Below are 20,762 nucleotides of genomic sequence, written 5' to 3' on the forward strand. Positions count from 1 at the left end.
TCTCTGGCTTGGTTGAATTAAATCCCTCTGCTGAGATATTGGAAGGATTTCTAGAATTGGGTTAAACAAAGGTGATAACTTCATACGTTCATAGGTTGTAGGAGCAGAAGTAGGCCATTTGGCCGATCAAGTCGACTCCGCAATTTCAACTTTAAGAGAGAGTTAGATAGAGCTCTAGGGGCTAGTGGTGTCAAGGGATATGGGGAGAAGGCAAGCACGGGTTATTGATAGGGGATGATCAGCCATGATCACAATGAATGGCGGTGCTGGCTCGAAGGGCCAAATGGCTTCCTCCTGCACCTATTTTCTATGTTTCTATGTTTCAATCATGGCTGATCTATCTTTTCCCCTCAACCCCATTCTCCTGCCTTTTTCCCATAATCCCCGACACCGTTACTAATCAAGAATCTATCAATCTCCATTTTAAAAATGTCCATTGAATTGGTCTCCACAGCCTGTGGCAATGAATTCCACAGATTCACCACCTTCTTTAGTCAGAGAAATTCCTCAAAGATAAACACAAAATGCTGGAGTAACTCAGCGGGACAGGCAGCATCTCTGGAGAGGAGGAATGGGTGAATTTTCCTTCTCATCTCCTTTCTAAAGGTACATCATTTTATTCTGAGGCTATGGCCTCTGGTCCTTGACTGTCCCATTAGTGGATACATCCACTTCACATCCAGGCCTTTCACTATTCAGAGTCCTTGTCCCTGCCTATAATTCGGTAAAGTAAAACCCCTTTCCCATGGAAAGGTGTGTTTGTGCATAATTATCAGGTGAGCAAAGGACTGGTTAGCGATGGCCTCAGCAGCCAAAAACGTTGTTGACGTTCACCTATAAAGATCACAGATAAACAATAACCACTTAGCTGAAGAACTACACAATACTTGGCAGTGATGCCACAGGAATGCTGCAAAGGAGGAGAAAAGAATGGCTTTTAGCCAATTTGTGAGAACGCATACCGAGGTTTTTAACTACTAATTGGATTTATGTGGATTCATTACATTCAATTTTTTTTTTGCACACAGAGCGGAGGAAATATTCCTTCAGTCTCTGCCTATCCACGTGCCCATCACTAACCATAAGCCTCTTAAACGCAAAGGGGTGGTGGTGGAGACAGACAGAATAGTGGCATTTAAGAACCTTTTTGATAGTCACGTATGTGGATATTATGCAGGGAATGGAGGGATATGGATCACTTACAGGCAGATGAAATTAGCTTATCTTGGCATCAAGGACATTGTGGGCTGAAGGGTCTGTTCCTGTGCTGCACTGCTCCATGTTCAGCAAAACAATCCATCTCCCTCCCTCACAAATTCGTTACAGTTTTTACAATAAAATCTCAAAAAAAGAATCTGAATAGATGCAAGTCAATATGATTAGTTATTTCTCCAGCCAACATCAATAATAATCTTTCAAATAATAAAGTCAATACCCCTGGAGAATATTTAAGAGCCCATTTATTCATTTTTTGTGTGATTATGGCTGCCCATTCATGATCCATGATCCCAAATCCATGTCCATACCGATAACGTGACAAGGGCCAATATCAGTGACTGGTCAGCCAGTATCTTCTATCTCAGCTTGATACATGTTTCTTTTTTGCTCTAAGCAAACGAGATTTCTTCTTGTTCAACAACTTAAAGGGCAAAAAAAACCCCAGAGGGAATAGATAATTTCCCAATTAATCTACATGCAGTAGCACTCTACACTTGCAATCCGCGCACATTACCAAAGGACAAGAATTAATTATCCCCGACCCCAACCTTTTCTTCCCAACCTTAAATCATTCTGGCATACAAGATTTACAAGAAAAAAGATGGCAGACTAAACACTGCAGTGTTTTCAAAGAAGATTGCATCTGCAGAATTATTCAGTGTAATCGGCTTTTGCATCCTGCACCCCCCTCCTCCCTCCCCCTCTCTCTGCCACAGGGAATAAACATGCAATGCATTTTTGTGCAAAAAATGTACTGCCATTTATGCAAAATGATGATTGCCTCCCATCACCTCCCTGATAAATGCAATGCAACATAAAAGCCAGCTTGCATAAAACCCTCTCCCCACCACCAAGGCTCGGTTTGCAGTGTAAATAACCCGCCCCCTCCCCCGTTTATTGCTCAGCAACCTCTCTTACCCAAACAAGCCTCCTAGAAATGAATGCGACGACTTCACCTTCTTCTCAGCATCAGCCATCAGCTGCATAGCTTCTTTCTCTTTGCCAGAATTGTCCATTTTTGCAATTGTTCCTTTTGCTTATTTGTTGTTGCTTTTGCTTCAATGCAGGGGCATGTATTGATGGCACGATCTTGCAGCCAGGGCAGCACCAGCCTTCTTCTCCTCCGTTCCTCAGTCCCCCCCCACCACTCTGCTTCTGCTGCACCTGCCTTGACTGCGACCCGCTCCGCCCACGGGTCGGGATGAGTCGAGCAAAGTATCCGCAAAGCACGCCGGTCTTTGTAGTCCTCCCACCGCGGGCTCCAGCGGCTCCAACCGTAGCTGGAACTACACCTCCCAGTCGACCCCGCGCCAAGACTAGTCTACATTGCTCCCAATGCCAGCGAATTGGGGACTGGGTTGAATGCAACCAGTAACAAATACTATGTCATGTTTAGGATTATTGCCAAGTTTACTGCACACACAAATTTGCAGATTATCCAGGCAGCAGTGTTGTCAAGCTCGAAAGGGTGCAAAGAAGAGAAGTCAGGCTGAAGAGGGGTCTCGACCCAAAACGTCACCCATTCCTTCTATCCAGAGATGCTATCTGTCCCACTGAGTTACTCCAGTATTTTGCATCTATCTTAGATTTATAAGGATGTTGCCAGGAGGGTCTGAGCTATAGGGAGAGGATGAGTAGGCTGGGACTCTATTCCTTGGAGAGCGGGAGGATGAGGGGTGATCTTATATTGTATAAGATCATGAGAGGAATTGATCGGTTAGATGCACAGACAGGGCCGTCTTAACAGCTTTATAGGCCCCCGGGCAAAGCTGTGCACTGGGGCCCCTACACTTCCAGTTTCTTTATGCCGAATCAATTATGGCGTCATGCACTTGCGATGTTCTTCTCCGTTTTCATGTTCTACAATAACATTCTACAATAGATAGATTAGCATGGGGCCTCTATGCTCGTGGGGCCCCGGGCAACTGCCCAGCGTGCCCATGCGCTAAGACGGCCCTGTGCACAGAGTCTCTTGCCCAGAGTAGGGGAATCGAGGAACAGAGAGCATAGGTTTGTGAAGGGGAAAAGATTTAACCTTTTCACTCAAACGGTGGTGGATATATGGAACGAGTTGCCAGAGGAGGTTGGAAATTTGCAAAAAAAAACAGAAAATACTGGAAACACTCAGCAGGTCAGGCAGCATCTGAGGAAAGAGAGACACAAGGGACTGCAGATGCTGGAATCTTGAGCAAAACACAAAGCGCTGGAGGAACTTAACGGGTCAGATAGCATCGGTGGAAGGAATGGACAGTACATTTCAGGTCGGGATCCTTCTTCCATTCCCTCCACAGATGAGTTTTGCTCAAGATTCCAGCATCTGCAGTTCTTTGTGTCTCTTTCCACAGATGCTGCCCGATCTGCTGAGTTCCTCCAGCATTATGTGCTTTGCTCTGTGAAGCACTCGGCACTGGGAAAGATTTTTGATAAGAAAGAGAGAGGAAAAAAAAGTTTTCCTACAGTTAGCTGCAGTGTTTACAAATTGTAATCTCTTAGTAAGACCACAAGACGTAGCAGCAGACCTAGGCCATTTGCTCCATCGAATCTGCTCCACCGTTAGATAATGGCAGATTTATTTTTCCCTCTCAACCTATTCTCCTGCCTTCTCCCTGTAACCCTATGATGCCATTATATTGTATATTGCAATTATGCAAATGAACAAACAATTATTGCATTTATATATAAACATTTTTAAGATGGAACTGCAAATGCTGGAAAATCGTAGGTAGACAAAAATGCTGGAGAAACTCAGCGGGTGAGGCAGCAACTATGGAGCAAAGGAAATAGGTAACGTTTCGGGTCGAGACCCTTCTTCGGATATATAAAAATGTTTGTACCTTTGTTGTGTCACCATTAGAAGCTCCAGTCATGAGGCAAAATGTCAAATTATTTAATGTCTAATTTAAAAAATGTCTAAATTTAAAATTGTTATATTATTCCAATTCTTTTTGAAATTCTGCAACATGACTGTTTCTTGTGTGCAAGGGCGGCACGATGGCGCAGCGGTAGAGTTGTTGCCTTACAGAGCCAGAGACCCAGGTTCGATCCCGACTACGGGTGATTTCTGAACAGAGATTGGACGTTCTCCCTGTGACCGCGTGGGTTTTATCCGAGATCTTCGGTTTCTTCCCACACTCCAAAGACGTACAGGTTTGTAGATTAATTGGCTTGGTATAAGTGTAAAATGTTTCTAGTGTGTATAGGATAGTGTTAATGTGCGGGGATCGCTGGTCGGTGCGGACCCGTTGGACTGAAGGGCCTGTTTCCACGCTGTTTCTCTAAACTAAACTAAACTAAACTAACAGTATCTGTACCATTTGCTTCACATGATTAGATTAGCAAAGATGATACAAAAGTGGGTGGTTTTGCAGATAGTGAAGATGGTTGTGAAAAATTGCATCAGGATCTTGACCAACTGGGCTGAGGAATGGTTGATGGAATTTAATGTAGAAAAATGTGAGGTGTTCAGACCTACACAGTGAATGTAGGGCTCTAGGGCTCTAGGTAGTATTGTAGAGCAGAGGGATCTAGGAGTGCAGGTACTGTGCATAGTTCCTTGAAAGTGGAGTCGCAGGTAGATCGGGTGGTCACAAAGGCTTTTGGCACATTGGCCTTCATCAGCCAAAGTATTGAGTATAGAAGTTGGGAGGTCATGTTGCAGTTGTATAAGACGTTGGTGAGGCCACATTCAGAGTATTGTGTTCAGTTCTGGGCACTGTATTATAGGAAAGATGTTGTCAAGCTGAAAAGGGTACAGAGAAGATTTACGAGGATGTTGCCAGGACTAGAGGGTGTGAGCTAGAGGCAGAGGTTGAGTCGGCTGGGACTCTATTCCTTGGAGTACAGGAGGACGAGGGGTGATCTTATAGAGGTGTATAAAATCATGAGAGGAATAGATTGGGTAGATGCACAGAATCTCTTGCCCAGAGTGAGTGACTCGAGGACCAGAGGACATAGGTTTAAAGTGAAGGGGAAACGATTTAATAGAAATCTGAGGAGTAACTTTTTCACACAAAGGGTGGTGGATGCCAAGAGAGTCAAGAGAGTTAAGAGTGTTTTATGGTCATGTGTCCCAGATAGATCAATGTAATTCTTACTTGCAGCAGCACAACAGAATATGTAAACATAGTACACTGTAAACAATATGATATGGAACAAGCTGCCAGAGGAGGTAGTTGAGGCAGGGACTATCCCAACGCTTAAGAAGCAGTTGGACAGGCACATAGATAGGACAGGTATAGAGGGATATGGACCAAATGCTGGCAAGTGGGACTAGTGTAGTTGTGACATGTTGGCCAGTGTGGGCAAGTTGGGCCGAAGGGCCTGTTTCCACACTGTCTCTGCATCACTTTATGAGGCATTTGGTTGGTGCATAAAGACAACGAGACAGATATCAGTTCATTGTTTTGTGGAAATACTTTATTGTGTTAAATAAAAACGATAAGTATATGCGATATGACCAGTATGAAGAACTAGTTGTCACATGCATCCTTGATAAACAAGTAAAAAAATTAAAAGTTCCATTAAAAATATTCTGATGAAGGGTATCTATCAGACCTGAAATATTAATGCTCTCTTTATTTCCATAACCATATAACCATATAACAATTACAGCACGGAAACAGGCCATCTCGACCCTTCTAGTCCGTGCCGAACAGGTATTCTCCCCTAGTCCCATATACCTGCGCTCAGACCATAACCCTCCATTCCTTTCCCGTCCATATAACTATCCAATTTATTTTTAAATGATAAAATCGAACCTGCCTCCACCACCTTCCCTGGAAGCTCATTCCACACAGCCACCACTCTCTGAGTAAAGAAGTTCCCCCTCATGTTACCCCTAAACTTCTGTCCCTTAATTCTGAAGTCATGTCCCCTTGTTTGAATCTTCCCTACTCTGTGGGAAAAGCTTATCCACGTCAACTTTGTCTATCCCTCTCATCATTTTAAAAACCTCTATCAAGTCCCCCCTTAACCTTCTGCGCTCCAAAGAATAAAGCCCTAACTTGTTCAACCTTTCTCCATAGTTGCTGTCTGAACTGCTGAGTAATTTAGTTTAGTTTAGTTTAAAGATACAGTGCAGAAACAGCCTCTTCGGCCCCCGGAGACCGCACCGACCAGCGATCACACCGTACATTAGCACTATCCTACACACGAGGGACAATTTATAATGAATCTACAAGTCTTTGGTGTGTGGGAGGAAATCAGAGCTCCCAGAGAAAACCCACGTGGTCACGGGGAGAACGTACAAACTCCGAACGGAAAGTACCCGTAGTAAGGATCGAACCTGGGACTCTGGCGCTGTAAGACAGAAACTCTGTGCCACCGTGCTGCCGGTTAGTTAGAAACATAGAAACATAGAAAATAGGTGCAGGAGTAGGCCATTCGGCCCTTCGAGCCTGCACCGCCATTCAATATGATCATGGCTGATCATCCAACTCAGTAGCCTTCTCTCCATACCGCCTGGTCCCTTTAGCCACAAGGGCCACATCTAACTCCCTCTTAAATATAGCCAATGAAGTGGCCTCAACTACCTTCTGTGGGAGAGAATTCCACAGATTCACCACTCTGTGTGAAAAATGTTTTTCTCATCTCGGTTCTAAAAGATTTCCCCCTTATCCTTAAACTGTGACCCCTTGTTCTGGACTTCCCCAACATCGGGAACAATCTTCCTGCATCTAGCCTGTCCAACCCCTTAAGAATTTTGTACGTTTCTATAAGATCCCCCCTCAATCTTCTAAATTCTAGAGTACAAGCCGAGTCTATCCAGTCTTTCTTCATATGAAAGTCCTGACATCCCAGGAATCAATCTAGTGAACCTTCTCTGTACTTCCTCTATGGCAAGAATGTCTTTCCTCAGATTAGGAGACCAAAACTGTACGCAATACTCCAGGTGTGGTCTCACCAAGACCCTGTACAACCGCACTAGAACCTCCCTGCTCCTATACTCAAATCCTTTTGCTATGAATGCTAACATACCATTCGCTTTCTTCACTGCCTGCTGCACCTGCATGCTTACTTTCAATGAAGAAGGGTTTCTGAAGAAGGGTTTCGGCCCGAAACGTTGCCTATTTCCTTCGCTCCATAGATGCTGCTGCACCCGCTGAGTTTCTCCAGCTTTTTTGTGTGCCTACTTTCAATGACTGGTGTACCATGACACCATGAAATTTTTAAATTTCAAGCCAGTGATTGAGTCATAGACTCCTAAGCATGGAAACAGGCCTTTCCCATGCTGACCAAGATGCCCCATCTACACTAGTCCCACCTGCCTGCATTTGACCCATATCCCTCCAAACCTGTCCTATCCATGTACCTGTCCAAATGTCTTTTAAATGTTATTATAGTGCAGACACAGTAAAGAAAGGTGGTTAGACACAAAATGCTGGAGTGACTCGCAGGACTGGTAGCATCACCGGAGAGAAGGAATGGGTGACGTTTCGGGTCGACAGCCTTCTTCAGGCTGCCTGGTCCGCTGAGTTACTCCAGCATTTTGTGTCTATCTTTGGCATAATCCAGCATCTGCAGTTAAGTTCCTACACAAAGAACTGACGGTGTTGGGTGCCTGTCAAGAATCAAGAGAGTCAAGTATTTTATCATCATATGTCCTGAAAATGAAGGTCATAAGTAATAGGAGAAGAATTACTATTTGCATTACGAGTTGTATTACTAGTCAGGGAAGATATTACAGCAGTGCTTTGGCAGGATAGATTGGAGGGCTCATCTAGGGAGGCTATTTGGGTGGAACTGAGAAGTGGGAAAGGGGTAGCAACACTTATAGGGGTGTATTATAGACCGCCAAATGGGGATCGGGAATTGGAAGAGCAAATATGTAAGGAGATAGCAGATATTAGTAGTAAGCACAAAGTAGTGATTGTGGGAGATTTCAACTTTCCACACATAGACTGGGAAACACATTCGGTAAATAGAAACATAGAAACATAGAAATTAGGTGCAGGAGTAGGCCATTCGGCCCTTCGAGCCTGCACCGCCATTCAATATGATCATGGCTGATCATCCACTCAGTATCCCGTACCTGCCTTCTCTCCATACCCTCTGATCCCCTTAGCCACAAGGGCCACATCTAAAACCCTAAATGGGCTGGATGGTTTGGAGTTTGTAAAATGTGTGCAGGATAGTTTTTTGCAGCAATACATAGAGGTACCTACTAGAGGAGGGGCAGTGTTGGACCTCCTGTTAGGAAATGAGACGGGACAGGTGGCGGAGGTATGCGTTGGGGAGCACTTCGGGTCCAGTGATCACAAAACCATTAGTTTCAATATAATTATGGAGAGGGTCAGAACTGGACCTAGGGTTGAGATTTTTTGATTGGAGAAAGGCTAACTTTGATGAGATGCGAAATGAATTAAAAGGAGTGAACTGGGACATTTGGTTTTATGGGAAGGATGTAGAAGAGAAATGGAGGACATTTAAAGGGGAAATTTTAAGAGTACAGAATCTTTATGTTCCTGTTCGGTTGAAAGGAAACAGTAAAAAGTGGAAAGAGCCCTGGTTTTCAAGGGAAATTGGACATCTTGTTCGGAAAAAGAGGGAGATCTACAATAATTATAGGCAGCATGAAGTAAATGACGTGCTTGAGGAGTATAAGGAATGTAAAAAGAATCTTAAGAAAGAAATTAGAAAAGCTAAAAGAAGACATGAGGTTGCTTTGGCAAGTAAGGTGAAAGTAAATCCAAAGGGTTTCTACAGCTATATTAATAGCAAAAGGATAACGAGGGATAAAATTGGTCCATTGGAGAGACGGAGTGGACAGCTATCTGCAGAGCCAAAAGAGATGGGGGAGATATTGAACAATTTATTTTCTTCGGTATTCACCAAGGAGAAGGATATTGAATTATGTGAGGTAAGGGAAACTAGTAGAGTAGCTATGGATTCTATGAGTTTCAAAGTAAAAGAAGTACTGACACTTTTGAAAAATATAAAAGTGGATAAGTCTCCAGGTCCTGACAGGATATTCCCTAGGACATTGAGGGAAGTTAGTGTAGAAATAGCCGGGGCTATGACAGAAATATTTCAAATGTCATTAGAAACGGGAATAGTCCCCGAGGATTGGCGTACTGCGCATGTTGTTCCATTGTTTAAAAAGGGTTCTAAGAGTAAACCTAGCAATTATAGGCCTGTTAGTTTGACTTCAGTGGTGGGCAAATTAATGGAAAAGATACTTAGAGATAATATATATAAGCATCTGGATAAACAGGGTCTGATTAGGAACAGTCAGCATGGATTTGTGCCTGGAAGGTCATGTTTGACTAATCTTCTTGAATTTTTTGAAGAGGTTACTAGGGAAATTGACGAGGGTAAAGCAGTGGATGTTGTCTATATGGACTTTAGTAAGGCCTTTGACAAGGTTCCTCATGGAAGGTTGGTTAAGAAGGTTCAACTGTTGGGTATAAATGCAGGAATAGCAAGATGGATTCAACAGTGGCTGAATGGGAGAAGCCAGAGGGTAATGGTGGATGGTTGTTTGTCGGGTTGGAGGCAGGTGACTAGTGGGGTGCCTCAGGGATCGGTGTTGGGTCCTTTGTTGTTTGTCATGTACATCAATGATCTGGATGAAGGTGTGGTAAATTGGATTAGTAAGTATGCAGATGATACCAAGATATGGGGTGTTGTGGATAATGAAGAGGATTTCCAAAGTCTACAGAGTGATTTAGGCCATTTGGAAGAATGGGCTGAAAGATGGCAGATGGAGTTTAATGCTGATAAATGTGAGGTGCTACACCTTGGCAGGACAAATCAAAATAGGACGTACATGGTAAATGGTAGGGAATTGAAGAATACAGTTGAACAGAGGGATCTGGGAATAACCGTGCATAGTTCCTTGAAGGTGGAATCTCATATAGATAGGGTGGTAAAGAAAGCTTTTGGTATGCTAGCCTTTATAAATCAGAGCATTGAGTATAGAAGCTGGGATGTAATGTTAAAATTGTACAAGGCATTGGTGAGACCAAATCTGGAGTATGGTGTACAATTTTGGTCGCCCAATTATAGGAAGGATGTCAACAAAATAGAGAGAGTACAGAGGAGATTTACTAGAATGTTGCCTGGGTTTCAACAACTAAGTTACAGAGAAAGGTTGAATAAGTTAGGTCTTTATTCTCTGGAGCGCAGAAGGTTAAGGGGGGACATGATAGAGGTCTTTAAAATGATGAGAGGGATAGACAAAGTTGATGTGGATCAGCTTTTCCCTTTGAGAAAAGGGAAGATTCAAACAAGAGGACATGACTTCAGAATTAAGGGACAGAAGTTTAGGGGTAACATGAGGGGGAACTTCTTTACTCAGAGAGTGGTAGCGGTGTGGAATGAGCTTCCAGTGGAAGTGGTGGAGGCAGGTTCGTTGGTATCATTTAAAAATAAATTGGATAGGCATATGGATGAGAAGGGAATGGAGGGTTATGGTATGAGTGCAGGCAGGTGGGACTAAGGGGAAAAAGTTGTTCGGCACGGACTTGTAGGGCCGAGATGGCCTGTTTCCGTGCTGTAATTGTTATATGGTTATATGGGTATATGGTTAATTAGGCCATTCGGCCCATCAAGTCTACTTCACCATTCTATCATGGCTGATCTATCTCTTCCTCCTAATCCCATTCTCCTGCCTTCTCCCCATAACCCCTGAAACCTGTACTAATCAATATCCACAGTATCTCTGCCTTAAAAATATCCACTGGCTTGGCCTCCACAGCCTTCTGTGGCAAAGAATTCCACAGATTCACCACCCTCTGACTAAATAACTTCCTTCTCATTTCCTTCCTAAAGGACTGTCCTTTAATTCTGAGACTCTGACCTCTAGTCATAGACTCTCCCATTAGTGGAAACATCCTCTCCACATTCACTCTATCCAAGCCTTTCACTCTTCCATACGTTTCAATGAGGTCCCCCCTCATTCTTCTAAACTCCAGCGAGTACAGGCTCAGTGCCGTCAAATGAACGATGAAATTCTCACTTGGATCACGCTGCCAGGGGTGATGGAGGAGGCAGATATGACAGTGGCATTTAAGAGGTTTCTAAATTGGTGCATATGCTGGGAATGGAGTGATATGAGGATATGAATCTTCTTAGGACAGATGAAATGTTTAAGAAAGAACTGCAGATGCTGGAAAAATCGAAGGTAGACAAAAATGCTGGAGAAACTCAGCGGGTGAGGCAGCATCTATGGAGCGAAGGAATAGGTGACGTTTCGGGTCGAGACCCTTCTTCAGACTAATGTGGTGGTGGGGGGGGCGGGAAGAAGAAAGGAAGAGGCGGAGACAGTGGGCTGTGGGAGAGCTGGGAAGGGGAGGGGAAAGAAGGAGAAAGCAAGGACTACCTGAAATTGGAGAAGTCAATGTTCATACCGCTGGAGTGTAAACTGCCCAAGCGAAATATGAGGTGCTGCTCCTCCAATTTGTGGTAGGACTCACTCTGGCCATGGAGGAGGCCCAGGACAGAAAGGTCAGATTGGGAATGGGAGGGGGAGTTAAAGTGCTGGGCCACTGGGAGATCAGGTTGGTTAATGCAAACCGAGCGGAGGACAGATGAGATTAGTTTATCTTGGCATTATGTTCATCACAGTCAAAGGGCCTGTTCCCATATTATACCTTTCTATGTTCTGAAATGGCAGAGCTAAGACCTGACCAATCCTTTTTAAACAATATTAACCACTATCCTCATTTATTTGTACAGTCATGGACACTTTATTATGTTCTTTAGATGTGGTTAAGCCTGACTAGTATTTATTTTAACTTGGCATTGTGTTCAGAGCAGACAATGTGGGCTAAAGACTTCTTCCTGTGCTGTACTCTTCTACATTGTAGGAAGGAACTGCAGATGCTGGTTTACACCAAAGATGGGCACAAAATGCTGTAGTAACTCAGCGGGTCAGGCAGCATCTTATGAGAAAAGGAATAGGTGATATTTCGGGTCAGACTATTCTATGTTCTATGTTCTCTCCCCTGCCCATTCTCAATATTACCACATATTTTGAACAAGTCACAACCGTTTACACTTCATGTCCAGTCCAGTCCAGTCAAGTATATTATACATATGGACAAGTACAGTGAGGTATAGGTGCAAGGAACTCAGTAGTAGGTTAGTTTAGTTTAGTTTAGATTATTGTCACCTCTACCGAGGTACAGTGAAAAGCTTTTTTTCTGTACACTATCCAGTCAGTAAAAGACTATTCATGATTGCAATCAAGCCATCCACAGTGTACAGATACTGGATAAAGGGAATAATGTTTAGTGCAAGATAAAGTCCAGTTAGTCCAATTAAAGATAGTGTGAAGGTCTCCAATGAGGTAAATGGTAGGTCAGGACCGCTCTCTAATAGCATCAAAGACCACAGGCTCAGACAACACACATAATTGTAAATTGTACATGAATTATACATAAATTACGCATAGATTGCACAAGACAGTGCAAAATAAAAACAAGACATGGTGTCGCAGCAATAGAGTTGCAACCTAATGCCCCTGTCCCACTTAGGAAACCTGAACTGAAACCTCTGGAGACTTTGCGCCCCACCCAAGGTTTCCGTGCAGTTCCCGGAGGTTGCAGGTTGTTCCCGGAGGTTGCAGGTGGCTGCAGGTAGGGAGACTGACAAAAACCTCCGGGAACCGCACGGAAACCTTGGGTGGGGCGCAAAGTCTCCAGAGGTTTCCGTTCAGGTTTCCTAAGTGGGACAGGGGCATTATTTAGAGAACCAGAGACTCGGGTTCGATCCTGACCATGGGTGCTATCTGTACGGTGTTTGTATGTTCTCCCCGTGAGTGCCTGGGCTTTCTCCGGTTGCTCCGGTTTCCTCCCACACTCCAAAGACGTACAGGCTTGTAGGTTAATTTGGCTTCGGTAAAAATTGCAAATTGTCCCAAGTGTGTAGGACAGTGTTAGTGTGCGGGGATCGCTGGTCGGCGCGGACTCAGTGGTTCGAACGACATGTTTCCGCAAACTAGTATCTCCAAACTAAACATGAGATCAGAACACATTTAGAAAACAAGCCCTTAACTACTTTCCCAATTGCAATTACAGGTAGGTTTGCTTTTAAAGAAAAACCCCAGAGGAAGCCTGTGTTTAGGAATCTTCATTCAAATGAATTTTAATTCAAATTAGCAAGATCCAAATAATCAAATCACCAACAGTTAGCTAACTTTGCACTAGTAACAAACTCTCCTATCTCAACAGTGTAGAACAACAGTGTACAGTGTAGAAACTCTAAGGACATTTACCACAACATTTTGGTTAAAGCACATAATTCATTGATGAAGAGGGGTCTCGAACCGAAACGTCACCCATTCCTTCTCTCCAGAGAGGCTGCCCGCTGAGTTAATCCAGCTTTTTGTGTTTATCTTCGATATAAACATGACATTTGGCCCCAGCAGCCTGTTGTCGCAGTTTGCCAGGTGACCAACAGCACTCCAAGGCCACATGATTGCATACAGCAATGTCATTACCATGCCTGCACCATTCATACTCTACTGGGCAAGTGTCAGCTGTACCTTGATAATTGTTGTCCCTGCCCCTCCCATTGAAAAAGCCAATCTTCTTCCTCTTGCGTATGGCGTGCAAAGCCTAAAGTTGTAAGACAAATTGTTCTGTTTGATGGAAATAGGCAACGTTTCGGGCCGAAACCCTTCTTCAGACTGCTGCACCCGCTGAGTTTCACCAGCACTTTTGTCTACCTTTGATTTTCCAGCATCTGCAGTTCCTTCTTAAACACTTGTTCTGTTTGATCTTCTGTTTGTGCACGCCAGGTTGATTGCATTCGTCGAAACAGGGTGGGCCACGTGAAGGTTGCAATCTCCCACCCCTCCCATTGAAAAAGCCAGTGATACAATGATTCACTGATACGTTACTGTCACATGTTCCTCGATGCAGTGAAATGCATTGTTTTGCATACAACCTGCTAAAATCATATAGCAAACCTCACCTAGGCAGTACACAAGGGTCGCCACATTGCCGACAAAGTTACAAAAGTTCATGGAAGAGTCCTATCTGCTGCCTGGCGCTGCACGTGGCAGCAGGACTCTCCCCCTCCCCCTCCGTGCTGGGTTCCCCCATATCTCTCGGTGCTTCCCCAATAGGAAGCTCTCCAACGTCCTTCCTCACTCTCCGACCGCCCACCTCAGGATTGAAAGATATAGCATGGAAGCAGGCCCTTCAGCCCACCAAGTCCACACCGACCATCATTCACCCATTCACACTACATCTATGTTATCCCACTTTCATATCCTTTACATGTATTGACAAAAGGTGGCATGGTGGGGCAGTGGTAGAGATGCTGCCTTACAACGCTAGAGACTGGAGTTCGATCCCGACCACGGGTGGTGTCTCTACGGCGTTTGTACTTTCTCTGTGTGACTACGTGGGTTTTCTCCGGGAGCTCTGGTTTCTTCCCACACTCCAAAGACGTACAGGTTTGTAGGTTAATTGGCTTCTGTAAATCGCGCCTAGTGTGTCTGCCACCACTAAAAAGTTAACAACTAGATTTAAATTTTTTAATTTGATTTTCTACTTTATACTAGTTGTCAGTTCTTTAAATCAGTGTTTCTTAAACAATTTCAGTGTCATTCGCCCTTGAGTCTTTATCACAAAATTTCATTCACTCTCGACTAAATTTTCTTTTGTATTTTGGTAATTTTCATCTCATTCTCCCTTGTGTATAATTTTAAATATAATTTATTTTGTCACATGAGCAAAAAACATAAATGAACTCATTTCTTAAGGGTTTATTTTATTCAACATTTTGAACATCCTAAAAATATGTAAAGAAAACTAGGAGTAAAAAACAAGTTTGATTACCACTTGAGTTGGAAAATCATTCTATTAGAATGATAAAAATCCATTCCAACATCTAAACACTGGAATTCATCCCCATCCTACCCTTTCGGACTTAGATTACTGCAGTTTTTTCTTGGAAAACTAGCTCAAACAACCATGGTCTTCCCTAAAAGGTTATATTACAGTAAATTTGGGAAATATCTTGCTACTTTGAAATTAGAAAACCATAGGTTGAGAGAAAAAAACATGTCAAACCATTTATGCTAACCACTTTAATGGCAATGCCTTTTTTAAGTATAGAAAATAATATATAAATATCTGAATAAATTAAGCCATTCCCCATTCATTCACCCCTCTAGATTCATTCACCCCAAAATAATTTCATTCACCCTTGGGTGAACCAGTTTAAGAAGCATTAAATTGCAAGGTAGACAAAAATGCTGGAGAGACTCAGCAGGTGAGGCAGCATCTATGGAGCAAAGGAAATAGGCAACGTTTCGGGTCGAGACCCTTCTTCAGACGTCTCGACCCGAAACGTTGCCTATTTCCTTCGTTCCATAGATGCTGCCTCACCCGCTGAGTTTCTCCAGCATTTTTGTCTACCTTCGATTTTCCAGCATCTGCAGTTCCTTCTTAAGCATTAAATTACAAGATGCTTGGTCACAAACTCAAAACAGAAGAAGGAGGCACACTGATGTAAAAAAAATGTTGATGGATATATAACTTAATTTTTAATAGTTACATTTATTTGCATCTTTATGTTTATAAATGAAGCAGAGGAAAAATCAATCACCACATGATGGCATTCGAAAGCCTTTGATCTGCCTGTTTAATCAAAATCACATCAGTTTGAAATTTCTTTTCATGTCATGCTGGAGTTTTAAAACATTACTTTTAATGTACAAAATAATAGGCTCTCTCTTTGTGTGATATTCCGTTGGATTGTTGGATCATTAAAGTGTGTCAGAAACTGTTCTTAAGTTGCTGCTGTGACATAACGATGACTGGAAATAATGAAGACAATAATACTGTTGTTAGACACAAAATGTTGAAGTAACTCAACAGGTCAGGCAGCATCTCTGGAGAAAAAGGATGTGTGACCTTTGAGGTCGAAACCCTTCTTCAGACTGCTGTCTTTGGAGTTAGGATTTTTTAGTTTTAGTGTTACAGAATGGAAACAGGCCCTTCGGCCCATCGAGTCCATGCTGACCGTCAATCACCGGTTCATACTAGTTCAATGTTATCCCACTTTCTCAATATTATATTGTTGCTCTAATGAAAGTTACAAATATTTCAAATATCCGTGCCTTCCTTATCTCTTCAGAAATATTTTATGTTGTTGATTTATCTTCCAAATTATCTTTTATTAGTTATCTCTGGAACTCAGAGTTTGCAGGAAGTTCTGATAGACGTATATAACATTATAAGAGGCATTGATAAGGTAGACAGTCAGAACCTTTTTTCCCCAGGATGGGAAACAAAATGAATATTAGAGGGCACAGCTTTATGGAGGAGGAGGAGGAATACAGGAACTTGACCAGTTCCTTTTGTGCCTGGAGTGAAGAGAACTGTCTCATCCTGAACACAACTAAGACTAAAGAGATGGTGGTTAACTTTGGCAGGTCCAAGCTCCCCCTTCAACCACGTCATGAACTGAAATCAGCAATCCTTATGGTACCGCTGCATCACATGAATCCAAAAAGTCGATGAAAGGAGACCAACTCCTTAAGAATTGGTCATATTTATCTATTAGTCGGAGTCTCATTTCTTCAAGGCGTGCTATGTCCATCATATTCCTAATCCACATTTTAACAGTTGGTATGGTTGTATTTTTCCAAAATTTAAGTATCAATTTCTTTCCAATTATTAACCCATAATTAAAAAAAACATTTTGGTCTTTATTTAAATTGGTATCTTCTCCTATTATTCCAAATATAATCCATTCCATTTTGGGTTCTATTCTTGACTTGAAGAGCTTTGTAAATATATCAAATATATCACTCCAAAATGTATTCAACTTTGTACATCCTACAAATGAATGTGTTATATTAGCGTTTTGAAACAAACATTTATCGCATCTGGGAGAGACGTTTGGATAAAATTTATTCAACCTCGTTTTTGAATAATATAGTCTATCTAATAATTTGAATTGAATTAAATTATGTCTTGTATTAATAGAACAGTTATGTGTATTCATCAAATACTTTTCCCATCTATCCTTCGAGATCTTTATCATTAACTCATGTTCCCAATCTTCCCTTAGTGCTTCCGTTGAGGGTGATTCTCTATATAATATATTATTATAAAAGTATGATATTAATTTTTGTGAATCAGCCTTAATATTCATTGCTTCTTCTATAGGGTCTAAAAATATAGTTTGAAATCTATGTGTATATTTCTTCATAAAGTCACATACCTGTATATATTTAAAATATTGATTATCCTTCAATTTAAATTTAAATTTTAATTGTTGAAATGATAACAGTTTACCCAATTCATACATATCCCCTACTTTCCTAATCCCCAGTCTATCCCATTGTTGATATGTGTTGTCGATGAGAGAAGGTTTGAATGCGGGGTTGTTCAATAGTGGGGTTAGTACTGATAAATTATTTAATTTCAAGGATACTTTTATTTGTTTCCAAATTCTTATTATATTGTGAATAATTGGGTTCTTCTTATATATTATACTATTCAATTTTATCGGTGAGAGCAGGATCGTTCCTATATCGTGCGGATAGCACTCCTCTTTCTCCATTCTTATCCACTCCAACTGCTGAGTGGAACTATCCAGCCAGTACATTATGTTCTTAATATGCACTGCCCAGTAGTAATACATAAAGTTAGGTAATGATAAACCCCCAACTTCTTTAGATTTGCACAAATGCTTTCGTTGAATTCTATGTGTTCTGTAATCCCATATAAAATTAGTGATAGTGGAATCTAGTTTTTTGAAAAAATATTTTGGAATATATATTGGGATCGCATGAAACAAATATACTAATTGTGGTAAGAAAGTCATTTTTATAGCGTTAATTCTACCTATCAATGAGAGCGGAAGTGTTTTCCAAAATTTAATCATATCATTCAGTTTATTTAATAGTGGTATAAAATTGGCACTAAATAATGATTTGTGTCTTCTCGTAATTTGAATACCCAGATACTTGAATTTTTCTGTTGCAATTTTGAAGGGAAATTTTAGTAAGTGTCTCGAATCCTGTGGTTTTAAAGACATAATTTCGCTTTTATTCCAATTTATTCTATATCCTGAAAAAGAGCCGAATTCCTCAATTAGTGTTAATAAGGTGGGTATACTCGTTTGTGTATTAGTAATATATAAAAGAATATCATCAGCATATAGTGAAATTTTATTATTTGAATCCTTAGTGTTATATCCGTGAATATTCGGGTGATTTCTAATCTTTTCGGCCAACGGTTCTATCATAAGGGCAAATAGCAATGGTGATAAGGCACACCCTTGCCTATTACCCCTTGATAAGTAAAATTTTGGAGATAGCGTATTGTTAGTTAATATTCTTGCCGTAGGTCTATCGTAAAGTAGTTTAACCCATCTAATAAAATTCTCTCCCATATTGAATTTTTGGAGTGCCTTGTATAAATACTGCCATTCTACTTGATCAAATGCCTTCTCTGCATCCAGCGTGACAACTGAAATATCTTCATTGTCCTCATTATGAGAGTACATTATATTGAAAAGCCTTCTCAAATTATTAAATGATTGTCTTTTGGGTATAAATCCCGTTTGATCCGTATTTATTAAATTGTTAATATAATTATTTAGCCTTCTAGCTAGAATCTTTGCTAACATTTTCTGATCCGTATTTAGTAGTGAAATAGCTCTATAAGAACCTGGTTCATCTAAATCTTTATCTTTTTTGGTATAAGTGTTATTGTTGCTTCTGCTAGGGTTTCTGGTAGTTTATTTTCGGTATAAGCCTGCGTGTATAAATTGAATCATCTTGGTATAATTGACTCCTGAAATCTTTTATAAAATTCATTACTAAAACCGTCTGGTCCTGGGGTCTTCCCATTTTTCAGTGAGTTTATTACTTGTTTTATTTCTTCACTAGTAATCCGTGCTCCTAATTGCTCTTGTTCTAAACTATTTAATTTTGGGAGCTTGCAATTATCTAAAAAATTTGTAATTTTACTTGCATCTGTATTTATTTTAGATGTATATAAATTGTGATAAAATTGGGCAAACTTATTAATATCCTTAGGCAGTGTTAAAAACTCACCCTTATCCGATTTAATTTTAGTAATAGTTTTTTCCTTTTCTCGTTGCTTCAGTTGCCTCGCAAGTAGTTTATGTGGCTTATCCCCAAATTCGAAGTGTGCTTGTTTTGTAATTTGGAATAATCTTATTACTCTAGCCGATAGTATTCTATTGACTTTATATTTCAATAAAGTTATCTTATTATGTTTATTTATGGTTGGGTCAGTTGCATTGTCCAGTTCTAGTAGTTTTATTTTCTGTTCTATCCGCTGAAGTTCTCTTTTATTTTCCTTATTTTGAAAACTTTGGTAAGAAATTATGACACCGCGAATATATGTCTTGAATGTTTCCCATTATAGCGGTGCAGAAATACCCGGCGTGTCAGACTATTCTATGTTCTATGTTCTCTCCCCTACCCATTCTCAATATTACCACATATTTTGAACAAGTCACAACCGTTTACACTTCATGTAAAACAGCAAGTCCAGTCAAGTATATTATCATATGGACAAGTACAGTGAGGTATAGGTGCAAGGAACTCAGTAGTAGGTTAGTTTAGTTTAGTTTAGATTATTGTCACCTCTACCGAGGTACAGTGAAAAGCTTTTTTTCTGTACACTATCCAGTCAGTAAAAGACTATTCATGATTACAATCAAGCAATCCACAGTGTACAGATACTGGATAAAGGGAATAATGTTTAGTGCAAGATAAAGTCCAGTTAGTCCAATTAAAGATAGTGTGAAGGTCTCCAATGAGGTAAATGGTAGGTCAGGACCGCTCTCTAATAGCATCAAAGACCACAGGCTCAGACAACACACATAATTGTAAATTGTACATGAATTATACATAAATTACGCATAGATTGCACAAGACAGTGCAAAATAAAAACAAGACATGTTGTCGCAGCAATAGAGTTGCAACCTAATGCCCCTGTCCCACTTAGGAAACCTGAACTGAAACCTCTGGAGACTTTGCGCCCCACCCAAGGTTTCCGTGCAGTTCCCGGAGGTTGCAGGTTGTTCCCGGAGGTTGCAGGTGGTTGCAGGTAGGGAGACTGACAAAAACCTCCGGGAACCGCACGGAAACCTTGGGTGGGGCGCAAAGTCTCCAGAGGTTTCCGTTCAGGTTTCCTAAGTGGGACAGGGGCATTATTTAGAGAACCAGAGACTCGGGTTCGATCCTGACCATGGGTGCTATCTGTACGGTGTTTGTATGTTCTCCCCGTGAGTGCCTGGGCTTTCTCCGGTTGCTCCGATTTCCTCCCACACTCCTAAGACATACAGGCTTGTAGGTTAATTTGGCTTCGGTAAAAATTGCAAATTGTCCCAAGTGTGTAGGACAGTGTTAGTGTGCGGGGATCGCTGGTTGGTGCGGACTCAGTGGTTCGAACGACATGTTTCCGCAAACTAGTATCTCCAAACTAAACATGAGATCAGAACACATTTAGAAAACAATCCCTTAACTACTTTCCCAATTGCAATTACAGGTAGGTTTGCTTTTAAAGAAAAACCCCAGAGGAAGCCTGTGTTTATGAATC

The 20,762-nt window shown here is 41.4% G+C and overlaps 1 protein-coding gene across 1 annotated transcript in view; it reads right to left on the reverse strand.

Moving 5' to 3' along the window:
- LOC116976375 (beta-soluble NSF attachment protein) overlaps positions 1-2,426 on the reverse strand; it is a 39,234-nt gene extending 36,808 nt beyond the window's left edge. Inside the window, exon 1 of the mRNA XM_033026216.1 lies at positions 2,137-2,426. Coding sequence (XP_032882107.1) covers positions 2,137-2,234 — 98 coding nt within the window. The 5' untranslated portion in view covers positions 2,235-2,426. The remainder of the gene's footprint in view (positions 1-2,136) is intronic.
- Positions 2,427-20,762: the final 18,336 nt, after the last annotated feature.

The sequence above is a fragment of the Amblyraja radiata genome, chromosome 8, assembly GCF_010909765.2.
Source record: "Amblyraja radiata isolate CabotCenter1 chromosome 8, sAmbRad1.1.pri, whole genome shotgun sequence".
Lineage (NCBI taxonomy): Eukaryota > Metazoa > Chordata > Chondrichthyes > Rajiformes > Rajidae > Amblyraja > Amblyraja radiata.